Consider the following 26,692-nt stretch of genomic DNA (forward strand, 5'->3'; position numbering starts at 1 on the left):
GGGTGAAAACATAACCTCCTTCCTCCTTGTGGCAGAGATAAACATGCCCTCGAGATGTGTAAAAGTTACTTTGTTATTTAAACGCTTGTGATTAGGTTTTGATCTGCATTAGATAATCACTCTTTGGTGAAAGGCCATTAACTTTGAATGGGTGATCATCACACGATTAGCGATTCTACACCATTTAACTCTTTGATGCCTTTCGCAAATCCCACCTGCCCTCGTCTCACTGATGTGTAAAAGTTTCTTTGTAATTCAAACGCGTTTTGATCGCACATGAGATAAACACTCTTCGATGATTGGCGACTAACTTTGAAATAACTTTGAACGGGTGGTCATCAGGTGATCATCGCACGATTAGCGATTCGACATGGCTAACTCTTAAATGTCTTTTCTGAATTCGGCCCTTCCCTTTTTTTTAACTCTAATGGGAACTTCAAACATGCCATCACCAAACTTTAGAATTTTGAATAGAGAGAATAAAGTTCATATTAAAGGTGGTTGTTTTTATTGTTTCTCATTTGCCTTTGAACTCCAGATGATATGACGATTGACTCGGACTCAGGAATAAAACTTAAGATACGCACGGTGTATACATGAGTGAAATGTCGTCTTCAACTTTCTTTACAAAATAATTGTGTTCATGGTAATTTTGGTTGTGCCATTACTAAGTGACAATGTGACATAACTGTGGTTTGTTTCATTTGTTGGGTGTCGTAGTTGCATACCGGAGAGAGCATATGCATTTTTCTTGCTCTCACTCTCACGAATAAGAAATGCCCCATGATCATTCACTGGAGCCAACAGCAACTTGACTGCATCAGCTCGGTTTATTCTCCCAAAGAACCACCTGCACACACACACACACACACAAGAAATCAAAGATAAAAAAAACACAGCCAACACACACACACACATATATATATATATATATATATATATATATATATATATATATATATATATATATATATATATATATATATATATATACATATATATATACACACACACACACACACACACACACACACACACACACACACACACACACACACACACACACACACACACACACACACACACACACACACACACACAGTGGTCTGCAAAAGTATTCACTTCCCTCCAAAGTTTTCACATTTTAATGCCACCTGAGTTTTTTTCATGATTATTTCAAATCAAACTTAACACATAGTGTTCACAAACTAGGGGAGAAGGGTGTCGAAAATATCGAAATCATTCGAAAAAAAAATTTCTTCCAAAAAAAATCAAACAGACACATCTATTTCAGTTTAATAAGTACCTATATTATAATGACATATAATCAACATTGAAACTTACCGGTGAAAACTATATAAACACATATAATTGGATGGCAAAATTTTTGTTATGTGTCCCAATGGGCCCCATGGCTTGGGGTAAACTGGGACAGTACATGGGGTACATTGGGACAATGTATACATGTGTTCAGTCCTCATAGTATACAAACTAAATTCATCATGCATGTATTTTTTATTGGAATTACCACTTGTATGCAAGCACAAAAACAAATCACAATAAAATTCAATTGTACAGAACATTGCATATTTTATTTATTATATCAATTCAATAGAACATAGAACTTAAAAACAATAAGATGAGAATGTATTTATGGTCTCTTGAATTTATATTAGGCTACATAGGCCTAGAAAATAAATGAACATTTGAATCAAATAATACTGTCATGTTATGTATCATCATGGTTACCTTAATAATTAATATAAAAAAAACAAATTCAGCCAATATATGTCGAAAATGTCGATAATACTAATGTCCCCTTTTGGGGCATAAAGATTTTTTACAATGACGATACATTTTATACTAATTACACATCAATAATACTCTTTAAATTATATTGGGGTCCATTGGGACATAGATCAGGGTCAATTAGGACATGTCCCAATGGACCCCGATCACACATTTTTCAATCAGAAGGCCATTTTGAAAAAATAAAGTTAGAGATGCTTGAGAGTTCACGACTATTTGGCAGCTTATATTATATGTGTCAACCATGAATCACAGTAATTTCAGTATCTATGTGTTCTAAAGATACAAACAAACAGACAGACAAGGGTGAAAATATAACCTCCTTCCATCTTTTGTGGCAGAGATAAACATCTAAAGATACATAGCCTGGTGTTGGTGCAGTGGTTAGGGCAGCGGCTTGGGACCCAAAAGGTCCTGAGTTCAAGCCCCGTTGGGCCACTGAATTAATATATGTATATATATATATATATATATATATATATATATATATATATATATATATATATATATATATATATATATATATATATATATCCACCAAGTCCTATAACATCAGGGGGTTGACTCAGCTTGTCATCCTTCTGAGGTCGGCGAAATGAGTACCAGTGTACTGGGTCCGGTGTATGCCTCGGTTAGAATAGGTGTACCATATCCATGTGTGTCATAAGAGGCGACCAGGGTTGCGTCAGGAAGGGCATCCGGTGTAAAAACCGATGCCAAATCATTATGCGGACAACAAAACGGATTTCCATACCGGATCGGTCGAGGCCCGGGTTACCAACGACGGCCACCGGTACCGGTGGTCAGCAGGATACCAGTGGAAATTGTGCTACTGCTGGGCGAAGGAGGAGAAGGAGACGGGGAAGGCGAGTCCGGAGGCAGTGGGAGAGGGGGAAGGGTAGAAGTGTGGAGGTGAGAGTTGGAACTCTAAATGTTGGGACGATGACTGGCAAAGGGCGAGAGTTGGCTGATATGATGGAGAGAAGAAAGGTGGACATGCTGTGTGTACAAGAGACCAAGTGGATGTAGAGTAAGGCTAGGAGCATTGGAGGTGGTTTCAAACTGTTCTACAATGGTGTGGATGGGAGGAGAAATGGTGTCGGGGTAATCCTGAAGGAAGATTATGTCAAGAGGGTATTGGAGGTAAGGAGAGTGTCGGACCGAGTGATGAGTGTGAGGTTGGAAATTGTAGGGGTGATGATGAATGTCATCAGTGCATATGCACCGCATATGGGGTGTGAGATGGAGTATAAAGAAGATTTCTGGAGTGAGTTAGATGAAGTGGTGGAGAGTGTATCCAAGGATGAAAGAGTGGTGATTGCAGCAGATTTCAATGGGCATGTTGGGGAAGGGAAAAAGAGGATGAGGAGGTGATGGGTAGGTACAGTCTCAACAAGAGAAATGTGGAAGGGCAAATGGTGGTAGAGTTTGCAAAAAGAATGGAAATGGCAGTGATAAATACGTATTTCAAGAAGAAGGAGGAACACAGGGTGACGTACCAGAGTGGAGGAAAGTGCACACAGGTGGATTACATCTTAAGCAGGAGATGCAATCTGAAGGAGATTAGAGACTGTAAGGTGGTGGCAGGGGAGAGTGTAGCTCGACAGCATCGATTGGTGGTCTGTAGGATGATTTTGGAGGTGAGGTTGAGGAAGAGAGTGAGGGCTGAAAGAAGGACCAGATGGTGGAAGCTGAAGGAGGAAGACTGTTGCGTGGAATTTAGGGAGGAGGCGAGACAGGTGTTGGATGGTGGTAAAGATGGGTGGGATGATTGGGCAACTTCAGCAGAAGTGGTGAGGGAGATAGCTAGGAAGGTACTTGGTGTGACATCTGGACAGAGGAAGATAAGGAGACTTGGTGGTGGAACGAGGAAGTGCAGGAAAGTATAAGGAAGAAGGGGTTGGCGAAAAGGAAGTGGGATAGTCAGAGAGATAAAGAAAGGAGGCAGGAGTACAAGGAGTGGTGGAGAAAGGCAGAGAGAGGTGGCAAAGGCTAAGGATAAGGCATATGACGAGCTGTATGAGAAGTTGGATACAAAAGAAGGAGAAAAGGATTTGTACCGATTGGCAAGACAGAGGGAGCGAGCTGGGAAGGATGTGCTGCAGGTTAGGGTGATAAAGGACGTAAATGGGAATGTGCTGACGAGCGAGTTGAGTGTGTTGAGAAGGTGGATGGAGTACTTTGAGGAGCTGATGAATGAAGAAAATGAGCGAGAGAGAAGGTTGGAAGAGGTGGAGATAGTGAATCAGGAAGTGGGGTGGATCAGTAAGGATGAAGTGAGGACTGCTATGAAGAAGATGAAAAGTGGAAAGGCGGTTGGCCCAGATGACATACCAGTGGAGGCATGGAAGTGCTTAGGAGAGATGGCAGTGGGGTTGTTAACCAGAGTGTTTAAAAAAATCTTGGAAAGTGAGAGGATGCCGGAGGAGTGGAGATCAAGTGCACTGATTCTGATTTTCAAGAACAAGGGTGATGTGCAGAGCTGTGGAAATTACAGAGCGATAAAGTTTTTTTATTTTTATTTTTTGTATACCTTGGTCGAGGCTCGTATGAGAGCTAACACACAACTCACAGCAAGGAGGCATGAGACAAGAGAGGCGGGAGTGGAAGGGACAAAACAGTGGGGAACAGACACATTAGGTGAACTGAGGAAGGGAGAGGGATGGGGATGGGACCGGGAACATCGCAAAGAGAAGATGGACATTACAGGGACTTTCAGGAAGGAAAGCAGGGGAATTGAAGGAAGTGGGCTTGGGTGGATTATCGGGGGTAGAAAAGATCGAGGATTTGGATGGGGGAAGATAAGAGGTGGTGGTGAACAGCTGTTTTGAAAGCCTGGAGGGAAGAATGGGAAAGAATAGAGTGAGGAAGTTTATTCCAAAGGCGGGAAAAAAGAGGAATGAAAGAGTGAAGATGAGCAGTGATTCGTGATTTTGGTAGTTTTACCAGAAGGGGGTTGTTCACGGATCTTGAGCGCCCTGTGGAAATGTGACGGGGACAAATCGCAGAGAGAGCAGGGGGGGGAAGGCTGGAGAGGAGTCGGTAGAAGACAGAAAGACCATCGACCAACCTGCGGTGATTGAGTGAGAGGCCCAAAGACTCAGCTTCATTGCGGGAGATGCCAATGATCTTAAATGCCCTGGTTTCGACAGCGTGAAGCCGAGAAAGGTGGGAGGCAGGAGCACCAGCCCAGAGGGGAGAGCAGTACTCCATCAGGCTACGGACAAAAGCTTTGTAAGTGGTCAGGAGCTCAAGAGGGCCGAGGAAGGACTTTGCATGACGGAGGATTCCCAGTCGGCGACTGGCTTTTGAGGCGAGGTTGGAAATGTGACTTTCCCAGGAAAGGTCATGGCAGATAGTGAGACTCAGAAGCTTGAAAGAAAAGACTTCTTCCAGAGGATTGTTGAGAAAGTGGATGGGGGGGGGGTTTCTAAACGGTCCTTTCAAAGAGACATAGTGAGAGTGTGAGATTTGTCTGGATTGAAAGACATGTTCCACGTGTTGGACCAGTTTGTGATTTTATCCAGATCTGCAGTGAGCGAAGAAGCTCACTGCTGCTTGCCGATCTGAGGGATGACAGATGGTACGGCAGAGGGTGGAGTCGTCGGCAAAGAGAAATAGAGGATTTTCCAGAGAGTCCGAGAGATCATTGATGAAAACCAGAAAAAGAACAGGGCCACACCATGAAGTTGTGGGAAAGAGTAGTGGAAGCTAGGTTGAGAAGAGAGGTGACGATTTGTGAGCAGCAATATGGGTTTATGCCAGGAAAGAGCACCACTGATGCGATGTTTGCTTTGAGAATGTTGATGGAGAAGTATAGGGAAGGTCAGAAGGAGTTACATTGTGTGTTTGTGGATTTCGAGAAAGCTTATGATAGGGTGCCAAGAGAGGAGTTGTGGTATTGTATGAGGAAGTCGGGAGTGGTGGAGAAGTATGTGAGGATTGTGCAGGATATGTATGAGGACAGTGTGACAGTGGTGAGGTGTGCGGTAGGAATGACGGACCGGTTTCAGGTAAAAGTGGGATTGCACCAAGGATCGACTCTGAGCCCTTTCCTGTTTGCAATGGTGATGGACAGGTTGACGGACGAGATCAGACTGGAGTCTCCATGGACTATGATGTTCCCGGATGACATCATGATCTGTAGGGAGAGTAGGGAGCAGGCTGAGATGAGCCTCGAGAGGTGGAGGTACGCACTGGAGAGAAGGGGAATGATAGTCATTCGGAGTAAGACGGATTACATGTGCGTAAATGAGAGGGAGAGTGGTGGTATGGTGCGGTTGTAAGGAGTTGAGGTGGGAAAGGTGGATGGGTTTAAATACTTGGGATCAACTGTCCAAAGTAACGGAGAGTGTGGGAGAGAAGTAGAAAAGAGAGTGCAGGCAGGATGAAGTGGGTGGAGAAGAGTTGCAGGAGTGATTTGTGACAGAAGGGTAGCTGCAAGAGTGAAGGGGAAAGTATACAAGACGGTAGTGAGACCAGCTATGTTGTATGGTTTGGAGGCGGTGGCGCTGACAAAAAGACAGGAAGCAGAGCTGGAGGTGGCAGAGTTAAAGATGCTGCGATTCTCGTTGGGAGTGACGAGGATGGACAGGATAAGGAATGAGTATATTAGAGGGACAGCGCAGGTAGGACGGTTGGAGACAAAGTGAGAGAGGCGAGATTGAGATGGTTTGGACATGTGCACAGGAGGGAAACGGAGTATATCGGGAGAAGGATGTTGAAGATGGAGCCGCCAGGCAGGAGAAGAGGAAGGCCAAAGAAGAGGTTCATGGATGCGGTGAGGGCGGACATGCGGGTGGTTGGAGTGTCAATGGAAGATGTGGAGGATAGAGCGAAATGGAGACGGTTGATCCGCTGTGGCGACCCCTAATGGGAGCAGCCGAAAGAAGAAGAAGAGAAGTGTTCTAAAGATACACATGGTTCAACAAGTAGTGACAGAAATTTACTCAGATGTTGAAAAAATACAAATTTACTTACCTCTTCAACAATTCTGTACTTGAAGTCTCTCAGCCAACATGTGTGCATGGGAATCCCCAGGGCTATATATTGTGATATCATGGGGAATCCCCTCCACATTGGCATACTGAAAATCAGTGTCCCAATGGACCCCATTCTCCCCTACTCCAAAGTGATAAAACTAAAAAGGGCAGATAGACTGTGAATAAGTTAGATTAACAGAGAAAATCAGATGATTCTCAGTTGTATACATATCCAAACCCTTTGCCTCATCAACCCAAAATCACTTCAGATGCAAATTATTTGTTTGAAGTTACTACCCTTCTCGACCATGCCAGATCCCACCACTGCCCTCCCCCCCTCCCTTGGTCACTTCTTTCTCACGCACCACAGATCCTTTCCATCCTACCTCTTGTTCTTCTCTCAATGTTGGCAACTATGCAGATGGCCACGTCCACCTGGATTGTGCTTGGAACGATTATTGTCTGCACAGATAGCACCACACATCCGGTGTGATGATCACTCGAGCTCAAACCGTCATTTGCGTGTCAGGTGTGATGCGGTTCCAGCACGAGAATTGCACAGCCGGCTCAGACCTTCCACCGTAACACAATGGTGCCTGCCTCAGAGCCTTGCTTAATACACATCCTAAAAAAGTAAATAACTGGATGGAGATTTTTTTTCACAACATCGTGACCTTCCCGGAATTACTTGGACAGACAATTGTAATGACATGGGTTTTTTTGGTGTGGTCAATGGTCAAGTTTTTAAAGATAAAAAACTCAGAAACAGATGGCTCCCTCTACCATGCCAAAAAAAAAAAACTCCCCATGTTTGAAGCAAAAACATGTTCACTGCCTTTGTGCATATATAATACATTGATTGTGGTTATATAACTCGGATAGATTCCAATTGCACTCATCAGAGGCCTGAAACATGAGGCCTGTACCATTACAAAGGCACGTAAGGCCGATGGGCTCCAACCTTTTGACATTGGATGATCCTTCAGTTCCATTGGTCATTTTACACAGAAGGGAAAACTTATAGGGAGGGCATGCCAATTGTAAATATGACCGCTCCGAATAAGTCTGTGGCGCTGCGAAAGACCAAGATGGCGAACATATGATGTTTTTAATGGCCAATGGGTGGAAGGAATGTCACAAGCAAACAGATGGACGAACCAGAGTATTATTATATAAATGGATGTGTAGAGTATGATCAAAATCCAAATTAATCATATTTCTGAACAGCAAACATATCGCAGCATATTTCTTAACAGAAAAAAAATAGTTTGAGACCCGGTAGGTGTCCGTTCCATCTCATGAAATCCACCCACGTGTGGAGATAGCAGCCAACAATAGCAACTTTCTCACACGGTCATACGTGTACACACATACACACACCCACACACACATACAAACGTTAACGGAGATGGATAGTTTGAGACCTGGTAGGTCTCAGTTTCATCTCCTGAAACCCACCCAAATGTAGAGATTGCAGCCAACAATAGCAACTTTCTCACACGGTCATGCGTGTACACACATACACACACCCACACACACATACAAACGTTAACGGAGATGGATAGTTTGAGACCTGGTAGGTCTCCGTTTCATCTCCTGAAACCCACCCAAATGTAGAGATTGGAGCCAACAATAGCAACTTTCGCATGCACACGCACGCACGCACGCACGCACACACACACTATTTGGAAAAAATATACAAAGGCAATGCCAACCAACAAATATTACTCAGAGTTCCTTTGCCGATTTGGATGACCAAACTCAACTCTACTCTACTCATGCACACTCGCCATACCTGCTGACACACAAATTTCACGCTTTGCTCGTCAGCACACTTCACATATACACCACCCGGAGAACCACCAAAGGAGGGGTGTGCCTGAAAACACAAAGCAATGCAGTGCACTTGTGGAGGTATGCGAGCAGAAAACTGTTCAAATAAACCCCTCGTGTCATAATCATAATAATACAGCAGATCACGTCAAATGTGATACTCGAAAGAGCAGACGAATGATAACAATGATCTGACGGTGGTGTTACACTCGAAAACTTCGTGCACTGGCACATGGCTAGAAATTAGTTGCAAACTGATATTCAATGGGCACAATGAAACAAAATTGGAACATATGCCTGAGCGTGTTTGTGGATCATCAATAAAATGTCAATATCTGCTTCCTCCTATTTGTTTCAAAATTGTGCCTATACATTATACATATATATATATATATTTATTTAATATGGATACAAACAAACACGACATAATAGTGACCGAAGCTTTTCGTGATGCACTCTTCAGGGTAAAAATCGCAGCAAGTGAAGGAGGAAGTGAAGGCGCGTGGTTTATAGACAGGTCTCAATAAGGTAGACACTGATTGGTTCAACCTTAATGAGGTCATGGTTAATCCGAACGCCCATTGGTCGGCTCATCATCTTCACCTCGAGCTCCCATTGGCCGGAGCAGTGTTCGTCGATGATTGATGTTTGCAACCACATCCTGGAGAGAGGGGGGATGGGTTTCCCCAAAGGTCCATTCACCATTTGTTAACGTAGTTCCCTTGATCTTTTCATGCTGAAAGAGACACAGAGATCGTACAAATTCATTTTGACGACATAATATTGGATCGGTGGTAAGGATGAAGGTTGCTTCCAACATACGTAAATGAAACGAGCTCTGACCTCGGCTCAATATCCTGAACATATCTGCATTGTACTGGTCTGCACAGATAGGGTTGGCAACCAGGTGCTGTGCAATGGCAGATGAAGCAGGTACAGTGGCCGGTGGTTGCTGGATATTTCTACATGCTCGCACTGGTTGTGTTCTTATCCTCACAATCTTTCTTCGAATCGCCAAGGGGATGTGTTGTTTGATCCGATCAGCCAATCTTAGTGTTGTGCGGCCCACGTACCGAGCTTCACATCGGCACTTAAACTCATAAATAACATTGCTGGTTTGTGAGGTGGGTAGCACATCCTTGTTGACTGACGTCGGCAAACGGTGAGAGGTAAAGATTACTCGGGGTTGCACAGCCAGAAACGTGTTGGACACAATATGTTTGATTTGTACTTCAAACCTTCATGATGATTGCCTTTTCCAGGGCATCCTGATATAGACTGGACATTTGTCCGGACCAATCTTTGTCGTGTTTAGAAACTTGTGCACGTATCTCTTAACATATGCTCAGGATAACCATTCTCACCGAGTATATTCATGATTTTGTCAATTTCAGCAGGAAGATTACAAGGTGAACAAATCCTCTGTGCTCTGTTAACCAGGATATTTATCAAGGCTATTTTGTTTCTCGTGGAGCTGTAGGAGTCCCAGCGAGTACACTGCCCTGTGAAAGTCGGCTTCCGGTAGACGGATGTTGTGAAACCAAGGTTGGATCTATCAACCAACACGTCCAAAAACGGAAACGTGTTTGACGATTCCAGCTCCGTGGTAAACTTCAGCGCTGGATGGAGAGTGTTGAGCCATGCCTGGAAATTGTCACATGCTGTCCGAGACTCAAACAAAGCAAGAATGTCATCAACATACCGATAGTATACGATGAGGGAATCGACCCCTTGCCGACCAGATATTTGCCCCAAAGATATTTGCAAGAGCTGGGCCTAATGGAGAACCCATGGCCACACCGCCGGTTTGAGCATACATCATGTTGTTAAAACTAAATTCCACCTCCCTTGTTGCTGTGTTCATTAATTCCATGAAGACGTGTTCCGAGATCATTGGTTGTTCTAGATTGGTGTGATACAGAAAATGTGCACATATCTCAATCGTCTCCGTCAATGGGACATTCGTGAACAAGCTTTTAATATCAAAGGATGCAATGATGTTGTGCTCACTTGTCGGTGTTTTAGCTCTAATTGATTCTGCAAATGTGAAGGAATCCTTAACCACGAAATGAGAAAGTGAATCCAATACTGGTTGCAGTACCTCTCCCAACCACTTGGCAAGTTCATGTTGTGCCGATCGCACCATGGGCAGTATCGGTCTGAGAGGGATATTCTCCTTGGAAATCTTCGGCAGGCCGTACATTCTTGGACGTTGGGCTCCAACAGGTTTGATTCTGTCGTTCACCTCCTTTGATAGTTCTCCACGTTTGAGAAGCTGTAACAGTCGTTTGACGATCTGACCTTCCACCTGACGCGTGCGATCATGTTCCGTTACACCGCCTAGATATTTAAATGTGGTTTCGTCTTTCAGGATGTCCATCATCTTGTCGATGTAATCAATGTTATTCCTGATTACCACTCCGGTGTCTTTATCCGGTTTACAGATGTGAATGTCAGCATTCCTCCTCAATCCTTGTATTGCCAAGAGAACATCCCGTTGCATGTGAAAATCTGCGACGTCATTCTGGATTCCACAGTATGCTGCGCGAGGTCCGATAGTCCAGCCCTCAGTGCCTGGTCTGCTTCGTTTGACACAGCCTGATGTGTTGATAGTTGAGTATACAGGAGTTCAAACTCAGCAAAAATATCTTCCCTCTTGTTATTCTGGTTGGGAATGCCGAAGTTAAAACCGTGCGTCAACGTGAACCTTTCCATGTCAGACAGCTTATAGTCCGATTTATTGACAATTTCCAGGCATGGCTCAACACTCTCCATCCAGCACTGAAGTTTACCACGGAAGTGTGTGTGTGTGTGTGTGTGTGTGTGTGTGTGTGTGTGTGTGTGTGTGTGTGTGTGTGTGTGTGTGTGTATAATATGTTACATATCATATGTTTGCGATCACATATCAATATGCGTGTATATAATATGTATCGTGTGTGTGTGTGTTCTCAAATGAGTAGACGTTAATTAACGTGACTACTCAATAAGACTAATTTGCATTTGTTGCAACATTAAGAATGAGATTGTAAAAACACCACTGGAAGTCAGATACCTGTAACAAGAAAACTTGTTTTCTGACCTTTTTGTAATTGGTGTTGTATGAACTGGCACTCAAACCAGGATTGAGAATCCATAATGTCTTCATCAAGTGTGTGAGGCTCATTTGTTCTTGCATTACTTTGGAATTATAAAAAAAACAAGGGTTTTCAGTTGTACCGATTGCTTTTTGCAAAAAAGGAAGTTATTGCAAAGTGCTATAAAAGCCACAAGAGAGCCATAACTTTTTCTCTTTCCTTACCCCTAAAATCACAAACGCATAAAAATAATAGTGAAACAGCAAAACAAAAAAGAAAAAAAAAACATGCGAGCGAACAAAACAGCTTTTGCGCCCTTCACACTTGTCTTTTGGCAATGATCCCATGGGCAGGAAACGAGAATTTAGAAAAAGAAAGAGAAAGCTTTATCAACAACAAAGTGAAATATTTAAACCAATGATGTGTTGACTTGAATGCGCTTGGTCTTATCAAATATTTCAAGCCAAGCAGAGTTAAGTAACGTGGTTTGTTCTTTTACGAGAGACCTCAACAGAAGTTTGGGAGTTTACGCTGAATAACAGGAAGAAAACGCAGATTGTTTTTGATTTTTGCTCATTCTGCATATTTGTATTTAAAAACCAACTTTTACAGCAATGTTGGGTTGAAATTCCAACAGTCAAAAGGAGAAAAACTTTTTAAAGAAAGAAAACAACACAGTGACCAGCGTTTCCGAATGCACCTGCCAAAAGTTCTCGGAAATGCGCAAGTAAGAATTACCAATCCAGAGAAATAAATTAAAGGAAAATTAGGGAAATCCAATAAAACTGTGGATTATAATTCATTCATAAAACAAGGATGCATAAAGACTTAAATCATCACAAAAAGTGCAAAATTAAAGGTGAACAATGTTACGTATGCACAGATTTGAAGACAGATTAACATTGGCAGGGTGACATTGTATGATGAGATGTACATTTTGTTAAAAATTGTCTAAAGTAAAGTAGAAAACAAACTACAAAACTATCCTGTTGTAAAATGCTGAAAGCAGAAAACTTACAAAGAACAAAGCAAATTAAGAATGGTAAACTATCATTACACAATACTGCGGATTGTCAATGCAGCCAATAGTCTTTGAGATTATTTTGACAAGAATAATTGAAAAAAGATAATTGATATATTTTTATTGACTTTTAATTTTTTTCTTTGCTCATGTTTAATCCAAAATTATTATTCTCAAAGAATATTCATATAAACAATAGTACAACAAAATTTTCAGATAAATCTTAGAAACCAAAAGTTTATGAAAGATTGATATGTTAATTTTATAAATGCCAATTCTTCATATATGATGGGAAGGATGGACTAAAGGTACACACTCATCTTTGAGCTGTCTAGCCTGAGTTTGAATTTCAACCATGCTATAAACTGCCATCCATCCTGGTGTTTCGCATGCAGGGCAAGGCACTGGTGTGTGCACAAAATATTGGATATACATTAAACTGGGCATTCCACCTGCCGGAATTAGTTTGTGCCATTAAAAATCCAATACTGTCCTTAAAGTGAGCTATTGCTGATACTGATCAAAGGTCTGTTACAATTTTGAGAATTTCCATCATAAGGAATCTATTTTGAACAGGAATGTTTGGAGATGCTCTTTATACCTTTATACACACATTTGAAACGTGGAATGGAATAGTTTTCTGAAGAGATAAACAAAGCAATCTGTAAAGAAATGAAAAATCTGAAGGTGCAATATGATTCGAATGTGTAGTCTGAGGAATGTTCACAGAAGTTTGTTAGCTGAAAGACATCAACTTGCAGCAAGCTATGCGTGCCATATTCATCATCATTTTTTTTATATTCATCCACTTGAATCCACCATGCTTTAAATTTATAAAAAGCAATCAAAACTTTTGTAAATTATGTTTTGTTTTTTTTACAAATTATGATGTTTAATTTACCAAGTTTCCCAATAAACACCCTAAATGAGCAAACATAAAGGATTCCATACGTAACGCACACTTCCTATTTACTGAATTTCAAAATAAAACTATATAGATTGCTGTATTTGGTATTATTTTATTGCATTGTACTTTCAAATGTTGGTAAACACTTCCTGAACAACTTTTTGAATTAACCAGAGATTCCTTTTAAACTCTAGCTGCAGATGGGATGCCTTCAACGCAACAATTTTAGATAATGAGCAAAATATATAGCGTTTTAAAATAAGAAGTAAAATTAGACAATTTATTTTAATCAGAGAACATTTACATGATTAATGAAAATATTTTCATCCATCTTAGAGATTCTGCTTTTAAGAATGAACCTTAAAAAAGCCAACGCGAGATTTTATTTCAATCGGTAAAGATATATCAAAAGAATAAGAATGAGTTAATATCGTCTGAGATACAATACCCACAGGTGGGCAAGCAGGATAATTCAGAGGTATGTTCATTTACCTCTGAGCTATCTAGCCTGGGTTTAAATCCTGACCCAGGTATAAAGTGTCATCCTAGTGTTTCGCTGGCAGGGTGAATAATTTGTGTGTATGCCGTCCATAGGATGGACGTGAAACTGGTTGTCCCCTCTGCCAGTCTTAGTTTGTGGACGTTAGCCATCCAAAGGTGCCCTTTTCAAAGAGTCGGCGAACTATCAGCGGCGTTCGGAAGAAATTTAAAATTGCTGCTTGGACTGCGGGTAGCAAGTGGCCTGGTCTTCTTGGAGGTTCCTTGATACCAGGTTAAACTGGTTTCTTCTACATGCTGGTTACACTGTGGTTGCGATCTGGGGAGCAACTTCTGCACTGTAAGCAACAAAGTGACCATTTGGTTTGTGTTTCATGTGAACATTCATTCTTCGGATACAAAGGGCAACCACCACACTCCACAGGTACAAATCAAAGGGGCACGGATCATAATTGAACCACAATTAAATCCATGAGCTGCAAATAATTACAGAGTAATTAGATCTGGATAGAACAGGAAGATGGAATTTGACAAGTTCATAGTTAGTAAAATAAATACAATCTCAGGGTAAAACAAAAGGTAAAACAAAAAGCAGAGGAGAAAGAAAGTTCATTAGGGTGATTCAATAAAATTATGTGTTTAAATTATTTCAGTTGAAATAACCTCAGGGTGTGAAAAAGAATACTCGTAACATCATGTTCTCCTTGAGCGTGATTGAATTTTAATTTTCCCTTCTTCTGATTTTGAGGAAACATCAAAAAATATATTAACTGTAAGTATGATAGTTATGATTCCACTTTAACTATGTTTCTGACAAGTCGAGACGTGATAAGTCTGAATCCAAACACACCTTTCCAAGTGCACAGATCATTAATGCACTATAGTATATACAGAGCGTCAGTTCTGCCAAAGCAGTTTCTTAGCTAGCATTACAATCCTGGGTGGGTCGATCACCATGAAACCATGGGATCTCTAACGTCGACCAACAAATACGATATTACACAGAAACAGATTGAACGCCCAGTTTCACATCGAGCTGAAAAACTCCAAACACATTAAAGCCTCGTTCTGCCGACGAGACACCAAGAAGACAGTTTTTAGCTAAGTTGGGATTCGAATCCAGGATACACTGCTCAGAAGCAAGTGTGCATACTTGCAGGCTATCTTGCCAGCCACAGGTTGTTGATATTCCAAAATTCAGAGTATATCTCAGGTCGATCACATAAGGATTGTTTGCTTTGTCAGGAAAAAGACAGCTAAAGGAAAAAACAAGGGAAACAAAAAAGATTATAAATGATGCTGGATAACATTAAATATTTCACCTTGCTCTAAAAACTTCTATAAAAAAAAGTTTTATTTTATCCCCTTTTTCAGGGAGAATAAAGTGCGTACTGAATAAAACAAATTCATTTCGACATCGTGTCGTCCGGTCAAACATGTCTGATCGCATCAAATTTCTCTTAAACTTACCTATATCCGACAGGTGGGTACATAATTTGAAACGGAGTTCCACTTCTTTGCTGAAAGTAAAGATTTTATTGTATTTAGGTATTCATGTTAATATTTTGAAACTTTTCGGAGATTTATGAGTGGATTTATCATTGGCATAATAAATGCAAAGAAAAATGAACTTTTTGGGGGGATTTAAAAATGCACTTAATGTAATTTGTCTGTTTCTTCTGGCAAAAATTAAAGAAACTTATTATTGGCATAATAAATGCAAAGAAAAATGAACTTTTTGGGGGGATTTTAAATTTCATTTAATGTAATTTGGCTTCGTTTCGACTGGCAAAAATTAAAGAAACATATTTGCTCCAAGGCTGAAAAACAGGAATTTTTGTGATGGTTGTTTATGGCTGAGGAAGAATCCTGCAGAGTGTAAAATAAATACATCCCATGTTGGTGGCAGGAGCACCTTCACAGCTATAAGTACATTCCACTACCCACATATATGTGGAAGGAGCACCTTCACAGCACCAATTACGTTATACTACATGCTTGACATACTCATGTTGTCCGACATACATAAACTACTGACACCCTGCTGGGCAGGGAGTGGAGCTTGGAATGTGCCTGTGCGTTTGTCCAAGTTTGTCCAATCCAAACGCCACAACGAAAGGAAAGTAGAGTTGAATTCATAATTTATGCAACTTGGTTTTTTGGTCACAAGTAAACGATTGTGCGGTATGCCATCCTGACGAGCCCAAAAAAGGATGAAACCATGGTCGGCGAGGGTGAAATCATGGTCGGTGGCTCAGCTTTCCTTTACTTGTGACCTGTTAAAATCTCCATCTTTAAAAAGACCTGAATGGCCCTGCGGAAGTCATCTGGAATTGGAGGCAAAGTGGTGTTTGGCGTGCGCATGACATTTACTGTCGTATCGCCTTCGGGTCAGAAGGGTCGTTTCTACTGATATATACATATACAGTACTGTATATATATAAATAAGATATATTTTGTTTTTGTATATGTAAGGCAATAAGGCTTTGTGTTTATATTGCATACATCTCTTGCATGCTATTACTCATTTGTGCATAACGTGTGTGCGTGTGTGTGTGTGATTCCATAATTATCTCATGAAGAAAAAAAAAAAAAGCTTATCTCATGAAGCTTAGTTAATTATAATGGGAGGTTAACCAGCCATTGACAGGTTTGTATGACCAATGCTGCATTTGAAATATTACTAACACAATTTAATAACGATAATAGATTGGTAATACGGTCCTGTCATTGGCTGATTAACTATTCATTATAAGTGACAAGTCATCGTGAGGTCTGATACCAGTTCTGTGATTGGGTGACTGACTTATCCCATCTTCCATTCCCACCCACCCACTTGACGTATATCTGGGGAGAGGTAAATCAGAGAATTAGTTAACTCTTTAAAAAGGTTAGTGGAGGTACAGTTGTTCCGTGTCGCTGACCGAAACATTGAGTAATTTGACATAACTAGATGTCTGAGCACTGATCATTGGTTTTAGCATAAGCGTAAAAGCATTTAGGATAAAGAACGTGGTGTCAGAGCAGAGACAGAATTGGAACGCTGACTTTGCCTTGGCAAATCAGACAGACAGTTACAGGGACACAAATTTTACAATACACCACAATAGGGTACGGTTAAAGAGAAAATTGCATGAAAACAAAACCAACTAGAATAGCATCGGTGGAGTTCATACCTCCGCCAGGCTGAACTGTTTAGGTTTTGTAACCCACTGATAGGCCGAATCTACATCCAGAGCTTAATCAAAATCTAGTCAGCTTGTTCCTGTCACATACTCAACTCACTGACCAAGTTTGGTCAAAATCCATCCAGAACGTTTTAAGATGTCGTGCTATGTATACTGTAGTTTTTGGTAATGGTAAAGAATCACTTTTAAAAAATCTAGTATCTGGAACCCGATCCAAATCTTCAACAAAATCTAATCAATTCATCCTTGTCACACACCCAACCTGTCCACCAAGTTTCGTCCGAATCTGTCCATAACCTTTTGAGATCTGCTCACAAACAGACACATAGGCAAACAAGGGTGAACCGGTGAACAGATTACTTACATCCACCTTCAGTGGCAGAGGTAACTAAAACGGCACTAGGGAGAGTGTGTACCTCCACCAGGATGAACATTTTACATTTTATACAACCACTGATAGGTCCAGAGCAGTCAGGCTTTACACCAAGGAGGTCAACGATTGACCGGATCCTTACTCTTCGTGTCCTCACCGAATGCAGACGAGAGTTTCGGCAGGGGCTGCTTGCAGCTTATGTTGATCTCTGTAAAGCGTTCAATTCAGTGAATCAGGATGCCCTCTGGAGGATCTTTGGTCTTCGTGGGGTACCACCAAAACTGATCATTCTGATGTCTGTGCTATACTCTGGTACTGAGAGTGCTGTAAGATGTGGTCGTACCATCTCTGACTTATTTCCAGTTGTTACTGGAGTTCGTCAGGGGTGTGTACTGGCCCCCACACTTTTCAGCACTTGTATGGACTGGATTATAGGGAGGATGTCAGAGAGATCAAGCTGCAGTGCATCGCTTGGGAATGTAAAGATCTCTGACCTTGATTTCGCAGATGATGCAGTCATCTTTGCGGAGACTTTAGATATCCTGTTGGGGGCCCTCGAGGTGCTGAATGAGGATTCGGAGCCACTGGGATTACGGGTTTCCTGGGGCAAAACTAAGATCCAGGCTTTAAATGACATCTTGGATACTGCTGTCCTGTCTGTGCCTGTTTGTGGTGAGGATGTTGAGGTCGTGGAGAGATTCACTTACCTTGGCAGTGATATTTATGTGTCTGCTCACTGTGAGCCAGAGGTCAACAGACATCTGGGTTGGGCCTGGGGAGTCATGGATTCACTGGATCATGGGGTGTGGTGCTGCTAGTTCCTGTGTGGGAGGACGAAAGTCCGAGTGTTCAGGTCCTTGGTACTTTCAGTCTTGCTCTTCGAATGTGAGACTTGGACTCTGACGAGGGATCTGAGATGAAGACTTAATTCCTTTGGTACCAGGTCTCTTTGCAGAATCCTTTACTTGGCTGTCGCTGGTCAGACATTGTGTCCAACGAGCGGTTGCTGAGAGAGACTCAAATGAGATTTGTTATCTGCATTGTCCGTGAGCATCAGCTGCGGCTGTGTGGACATGTAGCTCGTTTTCCTGACACTGATCCTGCTCACCAAATTCTCTCAGTGAGGGAGCCTCGTGAGTGGAGGAGGCCAATGGGCTGACCATGTGCCTCATGGTTGCAGCAGGTTGATCAGCATCTCAAGGAAATGGGGAGGGGCCAGGCATCTGCCTAAGGGATGGCCAGACAGAGGCCCCTGGAATACCGGCGGAAAGTGGATGCAGCGACGTGCTGCCCCGGTGCATGCTCCCATACCTGACCTGACCTTCACCCTGCCCAGTACATTCCACCTTGGGCTTGTTGCTTCTGCTGTGTCAGCAATCGACAGATGCCCTCAATCTGAAAAAGACATTAGAGCTATCTCATTGGACATCTCCCATCCATTTGCTTCTGTCTAGCCCCACCGAAAAGCAGTCTTTGGCAGCATCTCTCTATCAATCTTGAGAAAATAAAGACCTGGTCATCTACCTGGAATATCTCTTCTAGTGGAAGAAAAACCCCAGTCCCCTCTTTATCCCTCTGTGTGTGTAATAGACTCCCGGGTTGGCATTACTTATTACATTTTTCTGTAATAACCAGCAGGAAAATTCCCCAATGTATTTTTTCTGGTCAGTCTCTGAGAGAGGTACACTCTATCCTCATAAAAACCTCATAATTACCTATCTATCCTCATAATAACCTCCTAATTCAGCACTATCCTCATAATAATCTTTGGGACCTACACAAAACTCATGACACTTTGGGGGATTGTGAGTGCTTCCCAGAGCGTCAGAGTCACAGGGGGAGGGTGTGTGAAAGGTGGTGGAGCCACACTCCAATGATACCTTCTTCGTCTTCATTGGTATCGCTATTTTGATTTTTCTTCAGTATGACGGGATGTGTCAATTTGGAATGACCTGGCTTTCGCTTGAATTCGTCCATAAATGACAGGGGCACTGTTTCAATCATTGAATCGAGGCTATGAGAGTGCATTTTCACGAAGAAGAAATCACACCATTGAACAAGAAATTTGCAAAAACTTGGAGGGAGCTGAAGAGCAACACTGTTTGTTGGATGCCATTGATATACAAAACTTGCAAAATGGAAACTGATCAAAATTTTAAAAGGCGACATTGTTCTCATTCCTAAAATCACATTTTTTTATAGGAGGAGGGAGAGGGGTCAGGTGAAGTGTCACGGAGCATCACACAGTACAGCGAAGGGGTGAAACAACTGTCAAAAGTCACTTTATTTTATTTACAGCCCCTTTCATGGGCAGATCATATCTTCAAGCTTGTGTCTCCAAAGTTCAGGAATTGGCTGGGTAGGCCTAACAAAGAGTAAGCAGCTTATTGCCAGCACTCTGACCATATTTCAAGTGTCCATACCTTCATTATAAATATTAAAAAGGATATTTATTTTGTGTCATTCCTTTCAGGGATAGAGGAGGAAGGGGTTAGACTTACATGGTTGTTGGGGTTGAACAAAATTTGATGCAAGTTTTGATCGTATCCTCGTGCGAGATGAAGTATTAAATATGAAGATAAATAGATCAACAGTGTGATAACATAACATTTGTATGGATGTCATGAAGATCACAACTTGGAACGTTTTATGCAAGTAAATTAAAACTGTTGTTGTGGAAATGCCTCCTTAGGGGTTAATAATAATGCTCAGTATAGAGCAGTTATTTCCTCAAAATGAATTTCTGGAGTAAGCGTGAAGTAATTAATCGTGTTATAAAATATGCGTCACTTATATGTCTATTTATGTGACTTTCAAAGGCCCTTCTTTACGGTGAACTGACCGATGGCCTGCGGAACATCGGTGCCCCCAAGAAGCGGTAAAAAGATCAGTTGCAGGCCATTTTGAAACGATGCCAAATGCCGGACACCGGGTTAGAGGCCCTCACCCTTGACAGGTCAAAATGGCATGCAGAGTGTAAAGAAAGGGTGAATAAGTGTGAGTGTTCACGGGTGGAGGAGTTGAAGTACCGCAGAAGGCAGCAGAAAGAATGGGTTGCTGTGGCAGGCAGTCATCCATGCGATTGATGCTCAATGGTATGCCGCTCAGCCATCGGTTTGCTGAACCACCAACGGGCACATGACAGAAGAGCCACAATGGTGGCGATGACGCCATAACATGACAACGATAACATGGCACGGTGATGTGGCGTGGCATAATAACATCCGTCGACTCGACGGCTGAACCGATATTACTTATATTATATATTGTTGTGGATTTCCCGCCCGACGGCATGCGAACGACCTCGTCTAACCAATAGCGGTCGCTTCACCCACCGAACGGACAATCCAGTCGCGGCTTTCCGGATCAACGCCGGAAACCAGCCACGGGTGTGTTTTTAACCACACCACAACCAACAAAAGCATGACAAAAGAACTACAACAGTCTACTTATTATGTGCAGTCACTTGCACTTCACAGCAGTTCCTACTTATTAAACGGGCCCACGGACACACGTACCACACACACACACCCAAGAAATGGTGGCAGAGGCCTTTAATAACGAGCTCTAGCTCGGAGGACAGGTGAGCTGAAACTGAGAACCTATCATGAACCTCTCCACCTCGTGTGGTCTTCAAGTTGTTTGGACCCGGGTTCCAGCGAGAGTGAACTGGATCCAATCGCCATGAACCGCGATCCTTCCCGAGCTCCCGCGAATCCTCCCGCGCTTCTCAACACGTGCTGGTGAGAAGAGGCGCCGATCCTTCCCGTCGATGCGTCGCTTCCCCGAGGAACCACCTCCAAGAAGAGGTCGATGAGTCGCACCAAGCCGGGAACCAAAATGGAGAACAAAGAGCTCCACGAACCAAGAAGAAGAAGCCACCACTCGCAGTTCGAGCCGAGCGACCGGCTTAACTTTCTTCCAAACAGGGCAGCTTGAAGCAAAAAGCTCTCCCGAACCAAGCAGAAGCCGAAGCTCACTGAGCCAGCCGAAGCAAAAAGATTCCGAAGGCCTCAACCCTAACCCAAGCCAAACAGGACCCGAAGGTCTGCTGAGCGACTACTCTCTGCCGAAGCAAAAAGCTTACTACTCCAATTTCTGAACACGAACAAAGAAAAGATCTCCTCTTATCCTTCTCCCGCCCTTCCCCCGCTCCCAGCGTGACTCATGACTCATGCCCTTGTGCTCCGTCCCCTGCTCAGCCACGGGTGGGAGGGAGTGGTTGACATCATGAGTCACGGGACGGCAGGGTTCTTCTTGCTCTTCGCAGAAGAGGGGGAGGGATGTCTCCATTGTTCGTTCCCTAACGATTAAATCGATCCACAGCACATCCAATCGATTTCTGAACATTTAAACATTGGAAGGTGAGCTATCTAGGGAACAAGCACTTATCGACATAGCTGACTAAAGGAACCTGAATGTTGTGTGCAATCGAATTCCCAAATTCGTAACACTACCCCCTCCCCTTTTTACAGACTCGTCCCGAGTTGTCAAATTTTCGTGTGACCAGCATGTGTAAGTTTTCCCCTAGTACATTCTACCTTCGGATCCCTGAGTGCGACATTTCTTTATATGTGTCCCAAAAATAAATAACCTAATGCGCTGCGCAACTAACTAAACAAACTCTCAGACTCATTCGGACAACTTAACTAAAATTGCCGGCGCTAAAACAAACATGCAGGTGAGGTTCCACGTATTTACAATTTCCACTCAACTTATCCATGGCCCAGGACTTGTGATCTGTGAAAGGGGAGAAGGTAAAAGTCGTTTCAAAGTCCGTTGATGGAGGGGAATAGATGGAGATGATCGCAAAACACAAATGAGCATGATGGATGCACGGGCTGCCTGCAGGGCAGTCCTTGCAAAACTGGATGGTCCTGGCGCACATGGTGATGGATGGACACAGGGGCAAATGCAAACAAGGGCTAGCAGGCATGGGGTCATGGCAGAGGCAAGCATACGAGGCAAGGCAAGCCCATGCAGAACAGGCGGCTGCAGCACAACAGGCCGGCAGGTGAAGCTGGCCGGCCTCTGGTGTGGTTCCATCAGGTCTGGAGGGAGTGCGGTGGTGCCGGCCGCTCTGAAGGCGGGCTCGAACCTAGCCTACTGTCTCCCCCCACTCTATTGGCTTTGCCTGTCTCTGTCCATACCCACTCCCTTAATTTGCCACAAAACACAACAAAATTTCACCCCTCTTTATTTTTATTTCCCTTTTATAATTGTCTCCCTAACCCCCTTTATCGTCTTTGTCTGGCTAACCTATCCTGTCAACCTAGCCTTCTCCCAACCGCTAAGTTCCCTTTCTGGAGGGGAATAGGGAGAGCCTAGTGTCCTGTCTCGAGGCCCAACAAAGCCTCAGAATGGCCTCCTCAGAGTTCAGCAATCTACCGAGGTGAGTCCAGCGGCCTACAATGAGCGAAGGGATGGATGGTGCGAAGGGGGTACATCTCCTAACTACCCTAACATGTATTACCCCTGAAACTACCCCGGGGCTTTCCAAAAACACCTCACACTTTAAAACTATTGGTTCTAAAAACCATGATTCCCGTCGCCTGTGTTGGTGTCCATTATAAATTTGGGCTTTGCCCACAAATTTTCATTCTTGCCATTGCACAATTTCCTGGCTGGGCAGAGTGGCTCAACTGGCAGGAACTCCCCCTCTGCCGAACTCTAACCATGGCACCCCCAGGCCCGCAGGCTGCCTCCGAGCCTAGCTGCTCCCTGTAAACACGGGGGGTTTCCCTCTCTGGCATTGCCCCCCTCCGATGCCCACGTGGCGTGTTGGTGCCCCGGGTCCCTTTCCGAGGGTGGCCCGTGCCCACTACACTGCCCCCGTGGCATTCTGGTGCTACGGGTCCCGTTTCCGACGGGTCGCCCGTGCCCACTACACTATCCCGGCCCCTCTTGGGCCCTTGGCCTATTCTGGCCGACTAGTCCAGTGCCCGGGGTGCCCACTAAACAAATACTCACCTTTCCACAGCCACGCTCCCGCCGGTCCATGAACTCTTGCACCCCTCCAAACGGGTTTCGTGCCTTCTCTCGACACCAACAACAAAACGACCTCCTGTTAGTAAATTTGAATAACCCACTAGCTAACATTAAACTGACCCCGGGGTCACTTGGGTGGGAATCACTCCTCCCCCCAACCAGTCATTCGCACCATGCATACCACATTCGCTCCACTCGCACACTTGGGCCCACTGTCTCACACTCATTCCTCACAAACTTTCCATTTCGCAACTCACACCAACACTCTATACTGCCATCCTTCGAACTAAATCCCCTGACTAACTCATGCTCCCTCATCATCCCTTAAAACTCATGCACGTTCCATTTACTCTACCGAGCTAAACTACGTCTCCACTACACATTTACAGTCTGTCCATGTCTCCGAAAATCCCAAAAATTCCCATTTCCTAAATCTGAACTAAAATCCCTCTAACTAATCCATTCCACGGGCTCCATGAGGACTTGTCCCTGCTCCATGAAGCCGTTCTAACTATCGCTAACCCATCCCCCTAACTAGTACTTCCTGTGCCCCCCAGACAGGGGGGTCTTCCACCCCTTGCCCAGGGAGTCCTGTTTACCCGAAGCGAGGCTTGCTTTTTTTTCCATGCGCACACCAGCGCGGCAACTCGCAACCTGCGCTCTTTCCCCGTGACGTCATGGCAGCTGTTCGCGTTTCTCGCACCTCGTCCCTCATCGGACGGCACCATCCGGCAGGGAGTTCCCTCCTGCCGGATTCCAACCATGCAGCCACGACGTCACCCTGCGCATCCAAAGCAAGCCTCGCGTTTCGAGGGGTACCCCACACGAGCACATGTGCTCTGCTCGTCAGAGCTTCACACACGCTCGCCTGGAGAACCCATCCGGTCCAAATCCATTATCCAGCCTACCTTCTGTCCGTCCGTGGGATTGGCTAATCCACCGCGTGCGTTTCCGGACCGGGTTTCACTCGCGTAGCCGCGCACGTGGCGGCCTCGTGCGGAGCACAGCACGGACCACGAACGCGCTGCCTTGCAAACCCGGCACGGTTCCCAAAATAGCTACGGCCGCTACTCGGCCTTTGTCCACCGTCAGGCACCGTCATCGTCGCACTCTCGCGCACAAACTTCCCCGTGCCACGACGCTCACACACCTCGACATGGCATTCACACCGGGACATGCGGTTACATGTTCCCGCATGCCAGCCGCCATCTCCCTCGCACACAGCGACCTCACACACACAGCCGTCCACTCGCACGCGTGGTTCCACTCACACACAGCCTTCCACTTGCACGGGGGGTTTCACTCACACAATGCGTGCTTTCCAGCACGCATTTCGCCACACTCGTAACCACACATACAGGGACGACCACGCTGGGGATTTGCGCTACGACAAAGGGTCCCGGATCTCCATACCCCCCAAGATCCGCGTGTACCCGTTAACAGCACTCGCCCCCTCTACCTCCCAAAGCTCGACCGGACCCACCTCGTCGAGATCCGCTTCAGGGGAGCATACCGTATTTTCACGACCAAAAGGCGCACCGTGCCAAAAGGCGCAGTCTCAGTTGTGTGTGCCGTTCCTGTATTTGACACACACATAAGGCGCTCCTCACGATAGGGCGCGGGTTTTTTTTTTTTTTTTGTATACCTTGGTCGAGGCTCGTATGAGAGCTAACACACAACTCACAGCAAGGAGGCATGAGACAAGAGGGGCGGGAGTGGAAGGGACAAAACAGTGGGGAACAGACACATTAGGTGAACTGTGGAAGGGAGTGGGATGGGGATGGGACGGGGAGCATGGCGAGGGGAAGATGGACATTAAAGGGACTTTCCAGGAAGGAAAGCAGGAGAATTGAAGGAAGTGGGCTTGGGTGGATTATCGGGGGTAGAAAAGATCGAGGATTTGGATGGGGGAAGATAAGAGGTGGTGGTGAACAGCTGTTTTGAAAGCCTGAAGGGAAGAATGGGAAAGAATAGAGTGAGGAAGTTTATTCCAAAGGCGGGAAAAAAGAGGAATGAAAGAGTGAAGATGAGCAGTGATTCGTGATTTTGGTAGTTTTACCAGAAGGGGTTGTTGGCGGACCTTGAGCGCCCTGTGGAAATGTGGTTGGGACAAATCGCAGAGAGAGCAGGGGGGGCAAGGCTGGAGAGGAGTCGGTAGAAGACAGAAAGACCACCGACCAACCTGCGGTGATTGAGTGAGAGGCCCAAAGACTCAGCTTCATTGCGGGAGATGCCAATGATCTTAAAAGCCCTGGTTTCGACAGCGTGAAGTCGAGAAAGGTGGGAGGCAGGAGCACCAGCCCAGAGGGGAGAGCAGTACTCCATCAGGCTACGGACAAAAGCTTTGTAAGTGGTCAGGAGCTCAAGAGGGCCGAGGAAGGACTTTGCACGACGGAGGATTCCCAGTCGGCGACTGGCTTTTGAGGCAAGGTTGGAAATGTGACTTTCCCAGGAAAGGTCATGGCAGATAGTGAGACCCAGAAGCTTGAAAGAAAAGACTTCTTCCAGAGGATTGTTGAGAAAGTGGATGGGGGGGTTTTGTAAACGGTCCTTTCGAAGAGACATAGTGAGAGTGTGAGATTTGTCTGGATTGAAAGACATGTTCCACGTGTTGGACCAGTTTGTGATTTTATCCAGATCTGCAGTGAGCGAAGAAGCTGCTGCTTGCCGGTCTGAGGGATGACAGATGGTACGGCAGAGGGTTGAGTCATCGGCAAAGAGAAATAGAGGATTTTCCAGAGAGTCCGAGAGATCATTGATGAAAACCAGAAAAGAACAGGGCCCAGAACGCTACCTTGAGGAACTCCAGCCTGCACAGGAAGAGGGGATGAAAGAACTCCATTTAGGGCCACACGTTGACTGCGACAGGAGAGGAAGTCTGCGAGCCATGAGTGGAGATGGCCTTGAATACCATGGGCAGAGAGTTTGGTGAGTAGGGCAGGGTGCCAGTAGGGCAGGTTTTATATGAATATCCTCTACTACGTACGTCCGCCGTACAACAACACACTCACACAAGCAC

The 26,692-nt window shown here is 44.4% G+C and overlaps 1 protein-coding gene across 1 annotated transcript in view; it reads right to left on the reverse strand.

Annotated features, from left to right (window-relative positions):
• The window catches only part of LOC147024875 (tyrosine-protein kinase Src42A-like), an 89,989-nt gene that overhangs the window by 35,892 nt on the left and 27,405 nt on the right, over positions 1 to 26,692 (reverse strand). The window contains exon 2 of the mRNA XM_085885225.1: positions 729 to 850. Coding sequence (XP_085741351.1) covers positions 729 to 850 — 122 coding nt within the window. The remainder of the gene's footprint in view (positions 1 to 728; positions 851 to 26,692) is intronic.

The sequence above is a fragment of the Eptatretus burgeri genome, chromosome 6 (assembly GCF_056783735.1).
Source record: "Eptatretus burgeri isolate ZD-2024b chromosome 6, Ebu_testis_v1, whole genome shotgun sequence".
NCBI lineage: Eukaryota > Metazoa > Chordata > Myxini > Myxiniformes > Myxinidae > Eptatretus > Eptatretus burgeri.